The 19,978-nt window shown below is 40.9% G+C and overlaps 1 protein-coding gene across 9 annotated transcripts in view; it reads right to left on the bottom strand.

The window, feature by feature from the left end:
* The window catches only part of ARHGAP26 (Rho GTPase activating protein 26), a 509,638-nt gene that overhangs the window by 340,818 nt on the left and 148,842 nt on the right, over positions 1 to 19,978 (bottom strand). For all 9 annotated transcript variants that reach the window (XM_074381099.1, XM_010338421.3, XM_039467604.2 and 6 more), the window contains exons 6-9: positions 16,089 to 16,199; positions 9,003 to 9,107; positions 7,365 to 7,494; positions 2,687 to 2,787 (exon numbers count right to left, since the gene is read on the bottom strand). In XM_074381099.1, coding sequence (XP_074237200.1) covers positions 2,687 to 2,787; positions 7,365 to 7,494; positions 9,003 to 9,107; positions 16,089 to 16,199 — 447 coding nt within the window. The remainder of the gene's footprint in view (positions 1 to 2,686; positions 2,788 to 7,364; positions 7,495 to 9,002; positions 9,108 to 16,088; positions 16,200 to 19,978) is intronic.

Raw genomic sequence — 19,978 nt, 5'->3', positions numbered from 1 at the left:
GGGCAACATAGTGAGACTCAGTCTCTATTTTTTTAAAACGTATGCAACAACATCACATGATTCCTCTGCACAATCAAGAAGACATCACCACTAGACAGTCAGTCCTCATACTTCCTTGACCCTAAAGCTGAGGAAACAGTGATGTCAGGGAAAGTATAATGACTTTCAGAATCAGGAGATTCAGACTGTGGAAAGAGGGTGTGAGCAGGAGTTCTGTAACTTGTTAGTTAAATGACTTAGAAATCATATTATCTCTCCTAATCTCAATGTCCTCCTTTGTAAAAGGAGAAAAGCTGGATCAAACAGGATAACACAGAATAATAAAAGGATGTAGAAAAATATAAAACATAATATAAATGTAAGGGATTACTAGGAAAATTAATTCTTATAATATCAAGGTTCTAATATTGCACTCATTATGTTTCAGGATTTGTTCCAAAAAATTTATATATACAAATTGACATAAACCTCTTAACTACCCAATGACATGCTTTCTATTCTCTCTCCAAAGTCTTTGGAGAACCAAACATCCACTCTAATTGGTTTCTACCCTTCACTTTCAAGTGTGATAAGAAAGGAATAGAGAAAAGACAAAAGAGTTCTTCATTAAAGGTCTGAGAAAGCCCAAGATAAAAAGCCCGTAAACAGACTGTGTGAGAGAACACTTCGATGAAGTTGATTTCCAGAAGGACTAAGAACTGGGAAGGGATTAAGGCTCAATCCAAGGAAAGCAGGCCCAACTCTGTTTCCATTTCATGAAAACTAGGGGACACTTAGTAACGTAGGTTTTTATTATTCCTTCTAACTGTAATTTCTCTCATGACATTTTAACATCTGTTCGCCTGAGATTATTTATGAATCAATCTTGCCCCTGCCAAGAAACATTAAAAGGGCTTTGTTATTGCTTTGATTCAAGGAAGGAACAGAGATGCTGATAAACTTCTCTATTGTGGCTTAAGTAAAAGGAAGCCAAGAAGAAAAACTGGAAGCAGAAGAAAACATGGGCACAACATGGCTGAGTACCTAACAGTAATGACAACAGCACCTAATAGCACTGACCCAGGTAGAGTGAGAGCAAAGCCAGTGCTCCTAACCCCCACCATATAATGCTCCCCACCCCCCACCCCCACCCCCACACACACACACACTCAACATCTTGCATAAAAATGCACTGCAGAGAGAACCAAGGTGGAATGCTCGGTCTAATTTATCAACAGATCAGACACAAACGAAAAACTACTTAAGCTTAAGACAGAGTAAGAGAAATTATTCAGAATATAGTCCAGAGACTCAAAGAGATGAACCATGTAAATATTTTTATGAAAACCATTCAAATATCTCCAGAAGGAGAAAACACAATGAGGAGGAGGCAAAATTCAAAGTGATAACTGGTGAGAATTTTCCAGAGTTATTGGAAGAGACCAAATCTCAAATCCTGGAAAGCCAGAAACTCCCAAGCAATAGATGAAAAAAGAAAAAAAAAATCAAAGCTAGGCCTATCATAATGAAATGCAAAATATCAGAGGAAGAAAATAAAGTATTAGGAGCAAAGCAAACAGATTACCTACATAGAAATGCACGTGGCCTGTGGGAGCACTCCGAGGAGAGGGACCGGCAGGAGGCGAGATGCAGCAGCTGGGAGGAAGGAAGAACTAGGAGCTTTCAAGAAGCTGCCCAACAGCAGGGACACCGGGGAGCCATACGTGCCCAACTGTCTCTTCCAAAGACAGCCACACATCATCTTCCATGCCACAGGCTCTTCATACAATGAGACCTTGGTACCCCTCCTATGGAGAGCCAGGGTCTACCTCTTTCCCCATTGAAACTGGGAGGGCTTCTATGGCCTTATTAACCAAGAAATAGTGAAAAAGTAAGGCTCTATGACTTCTGGGGTTAAGTCATGAAAAGGCAAGGCAGTGTCACTTTAGTTTTTAGAAGATTCACTCCTAAAAGCTTTTGCTGCCCTGAGACCACCATACTGTGAGGAAGCTCAAACCTGCTAATAGAGACAGACCAGATGCCAAGGGCCTGAGAGTATGCAGAGAAAGAGGGAAAGGGGAAGAAAAGGAGACGGGAGAGAAGAAGACAGCTGTATCTGACCAGCTTGAGCTGCTCCAGATCCTCCTTATTCCAGCTCTAGCTATCATCTTCTTAGTACCTTATGAGAAACCCCACGCCTGAACCACCCATCCAAATGCCCCCTGAATTCTTGACCCACAGAAATGGTGAGAAATACTAAAATGATTGGTGTTGTTTTAAATGTTGCTAGGTTTTGGGGTGACCTGCTACACAGCAATAGAGAACCAGGACATCTACACTGCCGCTGGCAGCTCTCCAGGTATCAAGTGGGAATGGCACTGAATCAATTTCACAGGATGAGGTTATCCAATAATTTTTAGCATATAAAAATATTTGACACGCTTGATATTGTATATATGTGAAATACAAAAATATTTCTTAATTGTAGTCCCTAATATAACTTAGAGCTAAGAGTAATCATCTTGTTTTAGTGATTCTTCAGCCTCCTAGGCTTCCTGGAACTACTGTACAAAAATATTTAAAATTATTAATTTTAATTTTATAATGAAACATAAATGGAACACTGGAGCTGTTACTCTCTACATGCAGTATAATCATTATATGTTAGCCAAGCAAGGTAAGCATAAAATTTTAAAAATGAACTCACCCCTTTTCCTCCTGACTTTTGGTCAAATGGTACCATGGTGATTTGCTTGGAATCCCGTTGATATGTACAGTAGTGCTTCACCCAAGAAGTTCCAAAGTGACCTGCAAGGTAATATTTCCCATAAAGCATCTATACATTCCACTGTATGCTACACATCATGAGCTGGAAAATTCATAATGCTCATTTACCCTTAACTATTTTAGGAGTAATATATTCTCCACACCAGCTAGAATGGACAGAAATTTGATCTCACAGGCTCAAATGAAACCAACCCAGGGATTTCCCCCAGGGATCAAAGAAGACTGTTTCCCACTATTACTATAGCCAGTGGGTCTTAAAATACAAGGAAAGTAGAGGTTCCCTGGGGAAATTAATCCACGTTCCCATCATAAAGCCCCAGTTGAAGTTTCCACTCTCTTCCCAGGCAGAAGTAAGATGATTAAGGAGTGAACGCAGAAAGGCTCCTCCAAGAGCTTGTGACCATTCCCATCTGTTGCGATGACATCATACTTGCCACACAGCTGCTCTGTGACTCTATGCACAGACATCAGGGGTTCTGACCTACTTCCAAACCCCTAAGTTACTTTGGCAGAACTCAAGAAAATCTGAAAAGCAGACAAAGAGACCTCAGAGACACCGGACATGCAGAGTGGAAGTGACCGTCAACACCCAGATGTAACCTCTAAGGAGTAGGTCCCTCAAGATTAGTATGTCACCTCAAGGGAGGTGCCACACAGTTGTGTTCTGACCAAGTATCTGATTTTACTCAGTGCTCCGCAAATTACTTGAAACAACAAAGTACTATTACAGTAAGAAGGCATTAGTCAGCCTGCAAAGAACTTCAGCCAATACTACTTTTAGATGCTTATAGAGATCACATAGCAAAAATTGTTTAAAAAATGTTTTTAAACATAAAGATAATTAGCAAACATTTAATAATTATTAATGGTATGGCATGACTGCAAATTGCAAGTATTAGATGTCCTTTAGTAAATTTAAAAAGTAATACAGTAAGTATTTCCAGTGGGGCATCAAGGACAAATGAATACAAACCATCTTAGTGCATTCTTACAGATTAGGGAAAACATTCCAGCAATCAAACAGCACAAAGATTTCCAAAGCACTGTATCTTGGACAACTTGAGCATCAAGATAAATAAGGACAGTGATAAATTATAGCCTCTTGAATAAAATAGGAACCCATAAATCCATACTGACAATGGAAAGATGGATAATGGATGGATGGATGGATGGATGAATGGATGGATGGAGATAGCAAGAAGGGAGGCGGGGGTGGGGAAAGAGGAGCAGGAATGACTCTTCCTTGCATAAGTACACTGAATGGTATCTGTTAAATGTGGAGGGATTAGATTAGTGGAACTGAGAAGTCACCATTTTGCAACCATCATAGTAAAGATTAGCTCAGGCAAGGATGGTTAATGGATGCTAAATGTATGGAGGTAAAGTGTGATAAGGAGAAGGGTATTTATATGATCTCAAGGTGTTATCTTCAGATTGCTAATTAGTTACAAGGTGAAAATAGCGACCATATAGTGGAGAAATCAGACAATACCTTGACTGGGTGATCAAAATTTACATCACCACTGAGGGGCAGATCAACACCACATGTGTCCAGATGTGGCCCCAGAGAAGAACACTTCTGTAGGATTTGAACAGGGATGCATAATCCAAATCTAATCATGAAGAAACACCAGACAAACCCATGCTGAAGAAAACTGTATAAAGGAACTGGCTTATGTTGTTCAAAAACGTCAACGTCGTGAAAGACAAAGAAAAGCTGGGGAATGTTCCAGATTAAAGGAGACTAAAGTCACAACTAAATGCAGGATGAGGTTCTGTACTGGAGAACAACAAAATGCTTTATAAGGCCATTATTGGTACAAGTGGTAAAATTGAAATATGGGCTGTAGTTCAGATTAAATATTGTACCAATGTTAAATTTATTTATTAGATTGGTGCAAGAGAAATTGTGGTTTTGCCATTTAAAGTAATGGCTAAAATCGCAATTACTGTTAAATCAACCTAATAGATGTGGTTACATAAAAGAATACATTTTGTGCTTAGAAAGTACTCACTACTGAAGTAAAGAAGTATGGTATATGCAACCCTATTCTCAAATGGCTCAGAAAAAAAGTGTGTATGTGTGTTTATGCAAGTCTATGATGTGCATACTCACACACTCACAGAAAGAGAGAAGGACTGATATAATTGTGGCTAAATGTTAAAAACTGGTGCACTGGGTAAAGGGTTTATGGTTGTCCCTTACACCATTCTTGCAACGTTTCTGTATGTCTGAAATTATTTCAAAATAACAAGTTATAAAAAATTCAAAATTAAAAAAAAAAATGCTGTATCCCCACCATGTGCTCTGGACTGTGTTAGGGAACAGTGTTCTCATGATAATCAACACACTAATGTTGAAAGAACATGTGAAGTGTCTGAATAAAAGTGTGTGATGTAATATGAGACTGCAAAAAGCAACAGATTTTATATATGTAAGTCAATGATATGTTAACAAATTAAGTATTTATAGGTAGACTTTGAACTGTATTTTTATTTTTATTTTGAGATGGATCTCACTCTGTTGTCCAGGCTGGAGTGCAGTGGCATGATCTCAGCTCACTACAACCTCTGCCTCCCAGGTTCAAGCGATTCTCCTGTCTCAGCCTCCCAAGTAGCTGGGACTAGAGATGCATGCCACTATGCCCAGCTAATTTTTGTATTTTTAGGAGAGACGGAGTTTCACCATGTTGGCCAGGATGGTCTCGATCTCTTGACCTCATGATCCACCCGCTTCGGCCTCCCAAAGTGCTGGGATTACAGGTGTGAGCCACTGCTCCTGGCCTGAACTATATTTTTATAGTCCTAAAAATGTATATTTTCAAGTAGACCTAAAACGTTTTGCAGGGATCTTCTTACTGGGCAAAAAGGGGGTCACTTTGGATTCAGGTATATATGAAACATACAACTGAATAGTTACATTTCTTATAAACATCAACAGGCTCATCCCTGTGAGAATAAGGAAAATAGGCCGGGCGCGGTGGCTCAAGCTTGTAATCCCAGCACTTTGGGAGGCCGAGGCGGGTGGATCACGAGGTCGAGAGATCGAGACCATCCTGGTCAATATGGTGAAACCCCATCTCTACTAAAAATACAAAAAATTAGCTGGGCATGGTGGCGTGTGCCTGTAATCCCAGCTACTCAGGAGGCTGAGGCAGGAGAATTGCCTGAACCCAGGAGGCGGAGGTTGCGGTGAGCCGAGATCGCGCCATTGCACTCCAGCCTGGGTAACAAGAGCGAAACTCCGTCTCAAAAAAAAAAAAAGAATAAGGAAAATAATCCTTACCACAGCTAATACCTCCAACACCACTACAGCATCACTGTTACCAGTAAACTTAAGTCCGAGCAAATTTTTGAGTAATTACTAAACAGAATAATTAGTGAAACCAAGTATTTCTATTCTATTCCATCAGGAAGCTATTAGGAATGAAGACATCTGCCTAACTCTAAATCAAGCGAAGGATGTGAAAGAACACAAAGCCAGCAAAAATCTGGAAAGACCCAAGTTCCCTACCAAGAAAGCAGGGTAGAAAACTAGAATTACCCATTAAAGAAAAAACATTCACTTTCTTTAATTCCTAGCATTGCATGCATGAATTAAGTCTGGATGTGCTACTACTCTAAACACACAGGCCCCATCACAAAGCCTTTCCCCAGGCGTAACACATGATCTTGTGAGTCATCACTAAAATGTCCATGTTAGCAGCACCTGACATTCATTTCCTAGACATCTTCAGCAGAGTAATGAGTCTTTTCTTGGTTTTTTGCTTTGTTTTGCATTTTTTCTCAGAGACAGGATTTTGCTCTATCACCCAAGCTGGAGTGCAGTGGCGGTGATCTCGGCTCACTGCATCCTCCACCTCCCGAGCTCTCACAAACCTCAACAGGCTCATCCCTGTAAGCAATCCTCCTGCCTCAGCCTCCCAAGTAGCTGGGATCCCAGGGGCACACCACCACACCTAGATAATTTTTGTATTTTTTTAGAGACAGATTTTCACCATGTTGCCCAGGCTAGTCTTTAGCTCCTGATCTCCCCACCTCGGAATCCCAAATATCCAGCCTTCTTCCTGTCTTTTCAAGTGAGCCTTTGTTTATACTTTTCATAAAATTCAAGTGTTAGGATGAAAGGAGTTGAGGACAAGAGAGAAAGGGTTAAGGCATGATTGTTTGGGCCTTGCTGAAACAATGTCAAATGACAACAGAATCACCAAGTATTAAGTCTACCAAAATACACCAGTGATAGACAACAGGGGCCTAGCATGGAAGACCATTCCAAGGCCGCTATGCTATGGGTATGGTATATAAAGCTGTACTAGGGGAATAGGATCCTCAAGAGTAGAGTAACACTAGAGAGAGAAAAGCAACCACAGAGCCTCAAGAAATTGCAGGTTCCCAAGGACATTCACAGTCATAAAGATACACAAAGGTAGACAAGATTCTGTGGGCATCGTCTTTCCCTTTGGAAAGATGAACTACAAAAGTGTTCTTGTTTATCCAAGCATTTATTTACAGTAAGGCAGGCACTGCTGGATACACATTCCACCTTCCAGGTAAGAGGCCTGAGTACATCCCAAACTGTTGCTAGTCAAAGCACTCACGTTTCTCCTGCACGTAGAGATATCCCTCCATGGTGTAGGGACTGATGGTCTTGTGTTCAAGGGGATTCTCCTTCATCTTTTTCATCAGTGATTCCACTTCTGATCTAGTGCCTTCAAAACGATTTCTTGTCTAGGATGAAAGGAATTTTATTCAAATGAAAGAAATGAAGTATCTATTTTAACAATCCAGAAGATCAACCTAATAGAATCCTTAGATCTAAAACAAGATAAAGGACACTCAACTCTCTAGGAACTGGCCAACTACTCACTTATAAGAAGTATACTTTGGCCTTAAAGTCCTATACCCAGAATGACTCTCAAATTCTAGTGACCATAAAAATCACTTAGGGATCTATAGAAAATGCAAATGCCCAGCCCTCACTCCTACAGATCAATTCAGGACCTCTGGACATCAAAAAGCGTGTTTTACAATAAGCAACCCAGGTGACTCTGATTCAGATGCTCTAGGAACCTGTATGACTTAAGGACCTAGGCATTCATTTCTCTAGCTGTCGTGAATATTACTTGCTGATGGCTCACAGATGAGTCCTTCCTTAAAAGGGAGTTCCCTCACTCAAGGTCAGCCTGCACCCAATGACTAGTCAAGGCTGGGGGAAAGGCAGAAGGGGTCGAAAGCCAGGCCCCCTTGCTTATATTCAGGGTGACTGTGAAGGATCATCCCAGCTCCAGAGCCCTCACCCCCAGCACTGGATGTCTGCTGCATCTGCATCACAGTTCTTTCTCCCCCTCTGCGAGTCCAGGTGCCCTCACTCTCTCATAGGTGTTTTCACCAGCACTGCCCCCCACCTCCAGCAAGCCTGCTGCATGTCAACCTCGATTTCAGAGCCTGCATTCTGAGGAACCCAGCCTAAGGGGAAGCCATGCTTTGTGAAACCTTTTCCAAGATTCTGCAACTTCCTATTCTCTGAGACAACACAGACTACTATGTAAGCTCCAGGCTTCTAAAAGCCATGCCGTACAATCCACATGGACACAAGATCACCTAGAGACAAAGAAAACATGAAGAATAACATGGTCCAATCCCACAGTGAAAAAGCAGGCTCGAGCCCCAGTAACTGCTCACCAAAAAGCCTGACACAGGATCCTGTGCACCAAAAGGTCCTGTGTTTAAAACTGGGAATGCTGACCACACTGGGAGCGAAGCACACTGACTTGGATTTCCTGCCAGCTTTCCTAAGAGTTGGACAATAGCACATCCTTTGAGCTGGAGGCCAGCATACGTTCCCCACCCCCATCTTCATCCCCATCCCCAGAACACACACTCCACACGGTCTCATGTAGCCAGGCAGCTAGATGCATAGAATGGAGGCTGGGCCGGGCTGGGATTCCCACTGCCAAAGGAAATCCTGACTCTGATGCTACAGATTTGAAACATAATCAGCAGCAGCACTTCCGAGAACATAAATAGCACTTTGAAATAATGGAGAAGGGGATGATGGTCTAACTCAGAACCACCAAGCACTCTAGAAACGCCTGCCCCTAGTTTCCCTCTGAACACAAGCAAGACCCATCCTCACCTACATTCTAATTCACATGGATGGTTTCTATGGGCAATCAGGCCCATACTTCATTTTTTCCTTAACCTGATAAAGGAAGCCTGTCCCTATGCCCACTCACGTTCTGTATGCTAATGGTTAACTGTGTCTTGAAGTCGCCGAAATCCTTGGCCAGTTCATAACCATGGTGATAGAAAGTGAAGAGTCCTTGCAGGAAGGCCAACAGCTGTAATGAAGGAAGAAAGGCAATGGTCACATAACCAGGTTGCAAAGAGGTATTATGTAGCTGTAGTTGAGCTCCCAACACTGGTTTAAAGTCTAAAATAAAGAATAATAACAGCTGACATTTAAAGAGCACCACTTGCGTGCCAGGCACTATGCCCTTCCATGCCCTGTCTGAGTGAATACCCACAACATCCCATGACCTAAGCACTACTGTTATCCCCATTTTAATAATGAGGAAGCAGGTTCAGAGAGGCTAAGAACTTGCCCCAAAATACACAGTTAAGTGGCAGCCAGAACTTGAAACCAGGTCTCTTTGGCACCAACCCCTGTGCCCTTGCCCTGTGAGCCTCACCACCTCCTGAGAACATCATTTCCTCAGAAACCAAAGACCAGAGTCCTGACTCAGTTTCCTTAAAGTACATTTGTAGTATCAGGTTATCACACAGAAGAGGAAGGGAGAAAATGAAGTGGGGTACCCTGAGTCTACAGTGTAACAAAGTCAAATCAAAGAAAATCACCCAGATTACACTTCAACTGAAGTGTGTTTCTGTGCTTTCCCCCAAACTGCTCAAAAGTAAACACTATGGATTCCTTCAGTAAAATCTTCCCATGTTTCCACATTTTCACTTATGGTGGTTTCCCTAAATTCTCAATTAAATCCCTCAGGCTAAAAGGTAAGCCCGTTTCATTGTTTAGTCTTGTCTTTAGTGAATGGTGAAAACATCTATTCACCACAATGCTCACCACATGCCTTCATATACTTAGAAACTATTAATGTCCCCACCCTGAGCCCCCGCCAGCCTTCATTTCTCCAAACTAAATAAACAACGTCCCTATGGTCCTTCCTCCCGGAGCTTACATCCCAACCTCACCGTTGTTATGCTTTCCTGGCCCCTTCTCAGGTTCTACACATCTTCCCTCAGTTCCAAACTTCAACCTGAAGAAAGGTTTATAATAAAAGCCCAAACAAGATTTAGGAAAGGCCAGCAGCTCACCTCTGTCATAAGCTCAGCTCCACAGATATCCCATTCACTTCAGCTTCTCAAGGCTGACCCACATTGTCTGAGGGGTCCACTCTGACCTCCCTGACCAAGACACATTTGCTTTATTTTACATTATTGTCTTGAGATTTTTCAGTCCCTAAATGAACATACCTTTACTTATTAAACATAATCCCATCCCACTTATTTTCACCTAACTCTCCTTTTCTGAGAGGCAGCCCTAATATGTGACGGCAAAGGAATGTCTTCCTACCCACCCTCCCCCTGCTCTGCCTTGTTTGCAGCAGGAATGCTAAGCACAAAGGTATACAGCACTCAACCTAAACTCAGCAGGCAGGCCAGCCCAGTTTAATCAAAGAGCTGGACACTGTGAAGATAAAACTCAGATTATGACAATATAGCCCTTAACTGCCCATTGCCATTGTCTCCTCCCAGTCTATCCCCTTAGATTCTCATGCGTGGTGGGAGAGCGAGCATTACTGGGTCTTCTGGCTATAAAACTATCTACTGGCACCATATATCGACCCTTACCATAAATCAGTGAATGAGTGTTAAATCCCATCGAGCCACTAGAGACTGATAATGAATGCTTTTCTTCAAAGACGGCCAAAGGCTTTGGGCTCACTCAATACAAAATACTTTTTTGAGAGGAAGACCCATACCTTTCCTTCTAGATGGTACCAACTATAGAGGAGAAGGGGTGCCTCTGCCAAACCTAGTCCCAGCATTCACCATGAAATCTATCTTCCCTCTTCTTATCTCTGCCCTCCCTGCTGTCTGCGAACGCCCTACCCCAGTGCTTTTCCAAGGTACGCCACCACCCCTGACTTGAGAATGACACAGAAGATAAGCAGCTAATTCCAAGGTCACTCCTCCTATTAACTCTGATTTATCCTTCTCTTAAACAGAGCCTCTCTTGCTCAGGGTAATTAAATATTCTCAAACAGCTCACTAAGATGCCACATGGGCATAGCCACAAGTGCTGCCCAAAGGCAGGGAGTTACTAATATTTACTGTTTTTTACCTCCTTTGGTCTCCTGCCTGGATTGCCCATTTTTCTATGGGAAATGACTCCTTAGATACTGCTATTTCTGGCCCACTTCCCCCTTGCTTCTCCCCTTACAGCACCTTTTCTGTCCCCGACCCCAACACGATATGAACCTTTGGACTATACAAAGTGGGAAGTGAAAGTCCACTCCTCAGGGGGCAGGATGAAGCCCAGAGGACTCTAGAGATGAGGGAGCTGTCCGCTTCAAATAAATGCTTCTATCCAAACACAAGGAAGAAGAGCTTGCTGCAGTCCCTCCTGGTTATCAAATAAGAGGGGTCAGCTGTCCACGGAGCAACCACATCACAGCCTGACAAAGAAAAGACATTCCCCGCCTTCCTGTGCCTCCTCCTCCATCCTTGTTATCCTAAAAGAATAACCATAAGCAAAACCTATTCCTACTTCCCAGTTGACAACATACCTATAATTTATTTCTTTCAATTTTAAAAAGCAAAAATCTAATTGTCTAAGTTAATGCTGGCTGCATCATTCTGGGTTGTCACCATTCATAGAACAGACCTATTTTAATGGATTGAATTGTGTCTCCCCAAAAAGATACGCTGAAGTGCTAATACCTCTGAAGGTGATTTTACTTGGAAATAGTGTCTTTACATGGGTAATCAAGTTAAATGAGGACATCAGGGTGGGCCCTAGTACTTTTATAAGGATGCCATAGCTGGTGTCCTCAGAAAAGGTGAAAATGTTGACACAGAGACATGCATGGCCACATGAGGATGAAGGACTGGAGGAAGGCATCTATAAGCCAAGGAATGCCAAACACGACCGCAAACCACAGAAGCTAGAAGGAGAAAAAGATGTTGCCTTTCACTGCAGGTTTCAGAGGAAGCATGCCACAACCTTGACTTCAAACTTCTAGGCTTTAGAATTGGAAGACAACAGATTTCTATTGTTCTACGACACCCAATTTGTGGTAATTTGTTACAGCAGCCCTAACAAACTAATACAGCTACCAAGAGTCATCCACACAGGCAACAAAGTGAAAGGCAACCAGCAGAGTAATGAAAAGCTGGGCTGGCTATGTCACATAACTCCCTTTAACTCATCTTTGACAGGAGGATAACAGTGTTTTTTTTACTATTGCACAGGGTTGCAGTGAAGATTAATTCAGATCATCCACTTAATGGGCTTAGCACAGGAGTGCTGTCAGGAGCTTCTTAACGAAAGAGAGAGAGAGAGAGAGAGAGAGAGAGAGAGAGAGAGAGAGAGAGAGACAGAATCAGACTGATGTGTTAAGATGCACTCTGGTCAAGGCCAAACTGGAGAAGGGGGAGACCCAGGACAGAATGCAAAGTCCAAAGGAAAGAATGAAGATCTGCAATGGAACAGACACAGAGGGAAAGGAGAAGAAGAGACATGGCACCGAGAAACATTCAGGATGTAAAACTCAGAGGACGCAGTGCCTAATGAATATGGAGAATGAGTTCTCTGCGGCACTAGCTAACCTTCAATTAGAGAAACTCAGGGAACAGAGGGAACGTGGCTTCACCTTCATGGAGTCAATATGTCATTACCTGCAATCCAAAGCCCAAGAACATTTAGTACTGTGACAAGAAAATTAAGGCTTCCAGTGCAAATATACACATACATAGTTCAGATCCCAGAAGTCTGATTTTAATTCCTTGGAACACCACAACTTTGTTTCTTTTTTCTGAAGGTCAGTAATATCCTGGTACTTGAAGTTACTTCAAGAAACAAATGAACACAGTCAATTTGCATCGTACCTGACTGACTGGAAGATTCCCTTGACTACAACCAACTCATCAAATATAAATAGCCACCCCAGCAATTGAGTTCAACAGACTTCCTACTGGTTTCCTTTCCACTTGTAAGCAATCAAATGGTATTTCACGGAGATGAAGAGTCAGACCCTTCCGGCTCTGCTACTTACTAGATATGACTTTGGACAGGTAAATAAACTTATTTGTTTCCATTTCTTCATCTGAAAATTGGGATAAAAACAGTACTTACCCTGAGAGATTTTATAAGGTTCAACTGACATACTGTAGGTAAAGTGCTTAGCACAGTACATGACGTGGTTTCAGCCAATATCATCAATTGTTATTTCACGCTCTTCCTTTGTATAATCTAGGCCAGTGGCTCAAACTGAAATGTGCAGCTAAATCACCTGGAAGGTTTGCTCAACTAGAGATTACTGGGCCCCTCCCTTAAATTTCAGGTCTAGAGTGAAGCCTGAGAATTTGCATGTCTAACACCGAGAATAGCTGATCTCCTCAGCAGCTTTTTCACTGTATGAATACCTTCTCCCAATCCTCAGCTTCTGAAGCCACTGACCTGCCTAGAAGCTGGTGTGCAGAGACAAGAACTTCTATAGAAAAGTAAAGGCCAAACATCTGAATCCTATTTCCAGCCTCTCAGCATTTAGTTTAACTTTGGGCAAATCCTTACTACTTTCTCTTTGTCCTAACATACTGAAAATTTCTTTTCATTAGCTCTCCAGATGTCTCACTGTATGAACCGAAAAACATCTGCACACTGCAATGGTTATACACTTAAATCCCTCTGGCACATCTATAGCATCCATCCTGTCCAAGTGTCACTGAACTGCTCGCTACCTTGGCTAGCTTTCTACTGCATGCATCTTGCTTCCCCCAGTGAGGCTGAGTCCCTCAGTCACAGCATCTGGGTTTTCAGCATTTTCTATGGTACCCAGTAAATATATACTTTTACATCTACCAAAACTGTTTATATTAAAACAGGTAGGCCCTGTTAATAATAGTGGCATTTCACTGTTTTTCTCATAAAGTAAAAAACAATTGCTTTTTATTGGGTTCTAGTCAGGTTCTGTTCTAAGCACCTCACATGGATAACAGTTAATCCCCATAGCATCTTTATAAAGTAGATGATACTACTATCCCCATTCTGTATATAGGGAAAGTAAGGCTCAGAGAAATAACTTGCCCAAGAATACACAGCTAGTAATTGGCTACGTTGGGATTTAAAATCAGGTAGTCCAGGAATTCAAATGCTGTCACATAGAATTTGCCTTTAGCATTATTTTTATTTGCTTTTGCCAGAATTTCTAGAGAAAAAGAACACTGCATTTCTAATAATCTTTATGTGTACTTTGATTAGTATTATTCCAAATTTGCCTGCTTTTGATGTTTTTTTTTTTTTCTGACTGACACATCCAGCTTTTTTGAGGTAAGTATTTTGCTATCCACTTTGATGTCTCAGTAGGTGCACCTAGTGAGTCAGGTATTTTATCTGTTGGCTTTTGTTGAATGGTATCCACAAAACCTCATACAATAGATGTTTACTTCTCACACATCTGTAAGGTTCAGCCAGCTAGGCTGGGCTCAGCTGGATAGCTTTGCTGATCTAAATGGGTTTCCCTCCTCCTCCTCCTTTTGTCTCTCCTCCTCCTCTTCCTTCCTTCTTTTTTGAGAAAAGAAATCCCTAAAGATTTATCATTCAATTTCCTGGTGTTCTGCTGTAGTGTGTCTGTGTCTTAGGAAGTTTTCACTTTAAGAAGCAGTAGCATCCTTATAGTTTTATTCTTATTTGCTTAAGAAAATTATCCTTTCTTGGCCAGGCATAGTGGCTCATGCCTCTAATCCCAGTACTCTGGGAGGCCAAGGCAGGCAGAATCACAAGGTCAGGAGATTGAGACCATCCTGGCCAACATGGTGAAACCCCGTCTCTACTAAAAATACAAAAATTAGCTGGGCATGGTGGCGCGTGCCTGTAGTCCCAGCTACTCAGGAGGCTGAGGCAGGAAAATCGCTTTAATCAGGGAGGCAGAGGCTGCAGTGAGCCAAGATCACAGCACTACACTCCAGCCTGGCGACAGAGCAACACTCTGTCTCAAAATGAAAGAAAGAAAAAGAAAAGAAAAGAAAAGAAAAGAAAAGAAAAGAAAAGAAAAGAAAAGAAAAGAAAAGAAAAGAAAAGAAAAGAAAGAAAGAAAGGAAAAAGGAAGGAAGGAAGGAAGGAGGGAGGGAGGGAAAGATGGAAGGAAGGAAGGAAGGAAGGAAGGAAGGAAGGAAGGAAGGAAGGAAGGAAGGAAGGAAGATAAATTACCCTTTCTTAAATCTAGGTAGAGAATCTTTTTTGTACAGAGATGCCAGGCCTGAGTCTAAACCAGAAGCTGCATTTTGGCTGGAAAATCCATGGTCTGCGAGAGTTTTAAATTGAGGTACATATACTATTTTCGTGTTTCCCTGAAGTCTTCCTGCTGTGGATTCTCCACACCAGTGCCACACACAACAGAGAGGAGTGTCACTGTGTCCAAACTAAACCACAACCATCCTGGTGTGGGCTAAAACTAAAGTCAGACTTTTTCCCACAATGCAATTTTCATGTTCACTGGGACACTGTCCAAGTCCAAATTACATCATGGTCCACTCAGCAGAGTCTCTATGTTGCTCTACTTATAACAAACCCATGTAAGAAATCCATGTGAGAAACTTCATATAGTATCTTTTAATACCTGAATGGGGTAAGAAGGGGCTTTGAACCAGGAGGGAAAAAGAGAGAGGTACTATGTCTTTGGGTGACTACTACATCTGGATTATTTGAAGAAGAGAGGAAGGGTAGGAGAGAGGAGGAAAGTTAAGGTGTAATCACTATTTCACGACAAGATAAAGAACTCCTCCCCTCTGGACTCCCATTTCCACTCTGTCCACCTGAAAATCATATGGCACATCACCAGGTAGCTAGAGGAAGGAAAGAACGCTGGACGCGCCATCTCCATTGCTGTGCGTTGTACGGTAATGGCTGCTGGGAAGAACCCAGGGCAGCTAGGTTGACAAAGCACTGATACTTACAGAAAGCACAGCATCAGGGCTGCTCAATCTCTTCATCAACAACTTAGAGCATTTTGTAATCTACTACTGGTTAGAATGAGGGATGAATGTATGGGGACACCATTAAACCCTGAATATCTACTTACGGGCTCCACAAACTCAAACATCTTTCTCTCTTGGACTTCCTGCACCTTGAAGACATATTCCAGGGATACTTCATAGAAATGCTGCCGGACCAGATCCACTTGGCTGTCTGCCTACAAACAAGATGGAATTTAAGAGAAAAATCAAGTCACTACCCAAGGATAGCATTCCAAAAGCACATAAGAAAAAAAAATCTCTGGAGATAATTTTCAAAAACAAATCAAATAGCATTACACAGAAGAATAATAATAACTACAGTAACCATTTCACTAAGCAAAAGTATACTGAAATATCATGTTATACAACTTAAATACATAATTTTTTTAAAAAAGCAAAACAAAAAAGCTTTGTAATCCCGTCTATTCAGGAGGCTGAGGCCAGAGAATCGCTTGAACCTGGGAGGCAGAAGTTGCAATGAGCCGAGATCGCGCCACTGCACTCCAGCCTGGGCAACAGAGCAAGACTCCGTCTCAAAAAAGAGAGAGAGAGAGAGAGAGAGAGAGAGAGAGAGAGAGAGAGAGAGATTATCAGTTTAAAAAGGTAAATGGACACAAGGAACTCAAAAAACAGAAAAAAAAAACTACGAATAATACCATTAAAAAGTAGAAAGAAGATCTGAACAGACATTTCTCAAAAGAAGACATACAAATGGCAAAAGGATATATAAAAAAAGCTAAACATCACTAATCATCAGGGCAATGAACGTCAAAACCACAATGAGATACCATCTCAACCCAGTTACAATGGCTATGATCAAGATTAAAAAAACAAATGCTGGTAAGGATGGGGAGAAAAGGGAACTCTTACACACTGACAGTGGGAATGTAAATTAGTACAGCTATTATGGAAAACAGTATGGTGATTTCTCAAAAAAACTAAAAATAGAACTACTATATAATCCAGCAATCCCACTACTTGGTATTTATCCAGAGAAAAGGAAATCAGTATATCAAAGGAATACCTGTACCCCCACATTTACTGCAGCACTATTCACAACAGCCAAGATATGAAATGAACCTAAGTGCTCATCGATGGATGAATGGATAAATATACACATACAAAATGGACTGCTATTCGGTCATAAAAAAGAATGAAATTCTGTCATTTGCAGCAACACAGATTGAACTGGAGGTCATTATGTCAAGCAAAGGCACAGAAAAACAAATGTCACATGTTCTCATATGTAGGGGCTAAAAAAGTGAATCTCAAGGAAGTAGAAAGTAGAATGATAGTTATCAGAGGCTAAGAAAGGAGTGGAAAGGATGAAGAGAGGTGGTTTAATGGGTACAAAAATAAGTTAGATAAAAGGAATAAGTTCTAGTATTTCATAACACAGTAGGGTGACTAGGGTTAACTGCTGTACAGTGTGTATATCAAAATAGCTAGAAGATAAGAAATGTTCCCAACACAAAGAAATGACAAATGTTGGAGGTGATTTGATCATTACACATTATAGGCATGTATCAAAATAGCATACATGCCCCCATAAATATGTACAATTATTATATATCAATAAAAAAGTTTAAGTGGGTGAGCCAAATGGACATCATATTAGCCCAATAGTATGCTGCATGTTAAAAGTAATCAAATCTAACAGAAATAAGAATAATGATAACGGTTACCTGAGCACTAACTCTGTGCCAGGAACCATGCCTACAGCTGTACATACATTACCTTATTTAATCCTTATTAATTGCAATTATTTAATCGTCACTAAATTCCTAGAAAAGACATATTATCTGTATCTCTAACACACAAGAGGAAAATAAAATCCACTGACATTAAAGAACCTGACTAAGGTGGCACAGCTAGTATAAGGCAGAGCTGGGATTTCTGTCCTGATGCATCTGCCCTAAGGCCCTTGGATCATCCTGAAACCACTAGTCTCCACTGTCTCCCCATACCAGGGGCAACCTGGGCCCCGCAGGAGAGAGATTCTTACAATGAAAAAGAAATCCTGCAGAGACATCCTCATCCAGGCCTCTCTAACGAGCTAAACAAGCTGTCAGAGGGCAGGGAACCTCAGAGAAGGCCATGTTCACACAAGTCTCAAATATCTTCTATAAGGATAACAGTTTACTCCAAGCAGGGAAATTTCAACACTCCCTCTCAATTTCACTTCTCTTTCTGTTCAGTTGTGTGTCTAAAACAGGCCCATGAGTGAGTACAATTAAATCACTGATCTAGGATCTGGCATCCAGAGGGAAACTCCATGCATGGAGATACAAGACACTACACTGGGAGGCACCTCAACTCTCGCTATAAAGCTCTAAACCTTTCCAAAATGTGTCTGTGTCAACTCATTTCTTCAAAGCAGATAATTACACTGAAAGCATATTTCAATGACAAAACATTGAAGTGAATATGTATTATTAATATAAATGAATATCCTGCCAGTAAGAAACAACATACTCTGTTTTCCTTAGAAACGACACAGTCAGAAATGGTTCTATAATGCCCTTTACTAAGACAAAGCTCCCAAAGGCATATCTCTTTCAGTGTTCCTTTGTCAAAATCTCTGCAGAAGAAACTTGGGACAGACCCTTACTTCCGTTATACCAAATACAATATGCTACTTTGACATCTTAAGAATTTAGCAAATCATTTATCCATTCCACCATCATGAGCAAAAAAACACTTCCGTCATGGAACTTACAGCATAGTAAAGAGATATTAGTCAAATAAGTAAATTAAGAGAAAACTACAAACTCTGGTAAAACATAAGATGTTATAAAACACCCCAAAAGAATATATTCAAGTCCCTCATGCTAGCAACTTCCTCCTGCAGCAATGGGCATTCTCTCTCTCTCTTTTTTTTAAGACAGAGAAAGAAAGAAAGAAAGAAAGAAAGAAAGAAAGAAAGAAAGAAAGAAAGAAAGAAAGAAAGAAAGAAAAGAAAAGAAAAGAAGAAAAGAAAGAAGGAGAAAGAAAGAAAGAGACAGAGAAAGAAAGAAAGAAAAGAAAAGAAAAGAAAGAAAAAAAAAAGAAAGAAAAGAAAGAGAGAGAGAGAGACAAAGAGGGAGAAAGAACGGGAATCCTGCTCTATTGCCCAGGCTGGAATGCAGTGATGCTATCATAGCTCAGTGCAGCCTCAAACTCCTCACCTCAAGCCACCCTTCCACTTCAGGCTACCCTACCAAGTATCTGAGACCACAGGCATGCACCTCTCTGCCAGGCTAATCTAAAATAAAAATTTCATCTTCTTTTTTTTTTTTTGAAAACTGTTTTCTAAAGTGACTATCTTATTTTGTATTTCCACCAGAAACACATGAGTTTTGCTCCAGTTGTCCCATAGATTCACCAGCATGTAGTATTATCAGTTGTTTTATTTTAGCAATTCTAAAAGGTGTATAGCAGTGTCTTAATTTGATTTTATTTTGCACTTCCCTAATGAGCTATGATGCTGAGTATCTTTTCTTTTTTGTGTGTGATTATTTTAATATAAATTAAATTAAACATTTAATTTCTCAGTTGCATTAATCACCTTTCAGAGGCTCAAAGGCTACATGTAGTTAGTGGCTATCTTATTGGATGGCACAGATTATCAAACATTTCCTTTATTGCAGAAACTTCTGCTAGACGATAGAATGCCTTAACTAAAGTCATGAGTTCTTTCACATCAGAATTCATGGCTAATCTTTAGTAGGAACAGAGGAATTTGATAAGACTAAAACATTTAGTCCTAAAGCATTCAAAGTCCAATTTTCTCATTCCATGTTACAGTTACAAATTTCTCTAGTTTTGATTTAAAAATTACCTGACCATATCTGCTATTTCCCCAACTAAGCTGGAAGCCTTTTAAAAATGGGGCCACTTTTTATCCAATTTGCCAGTCTGTGTCTTTTGATTGGGGCATTTAGTCTATTTACATTTAGGGTTAATATTAATATGT

The sequence above is a fragment of the Saimiri boliviensis genome, chromosome 1, assembly GCF_048565385.1.
Source record: "Saimiri boliviensis isolate mSaiBol1 chromosome 1, mSaiBol1.pri, whole genome shotgun sequence".
In the NCBI taxonomy this organism is placed as follows: Eukaryota; Metazoa; Chordata; class Mammalia; order Primates; family Cebidae; genus Saimiri; species Saimiri boliviensis.
The sequence above is the reverse complement of the archived record's forward strand: the minus strand, read 5'-3'. Positions and strand labels throughout refer to the sequence as shown.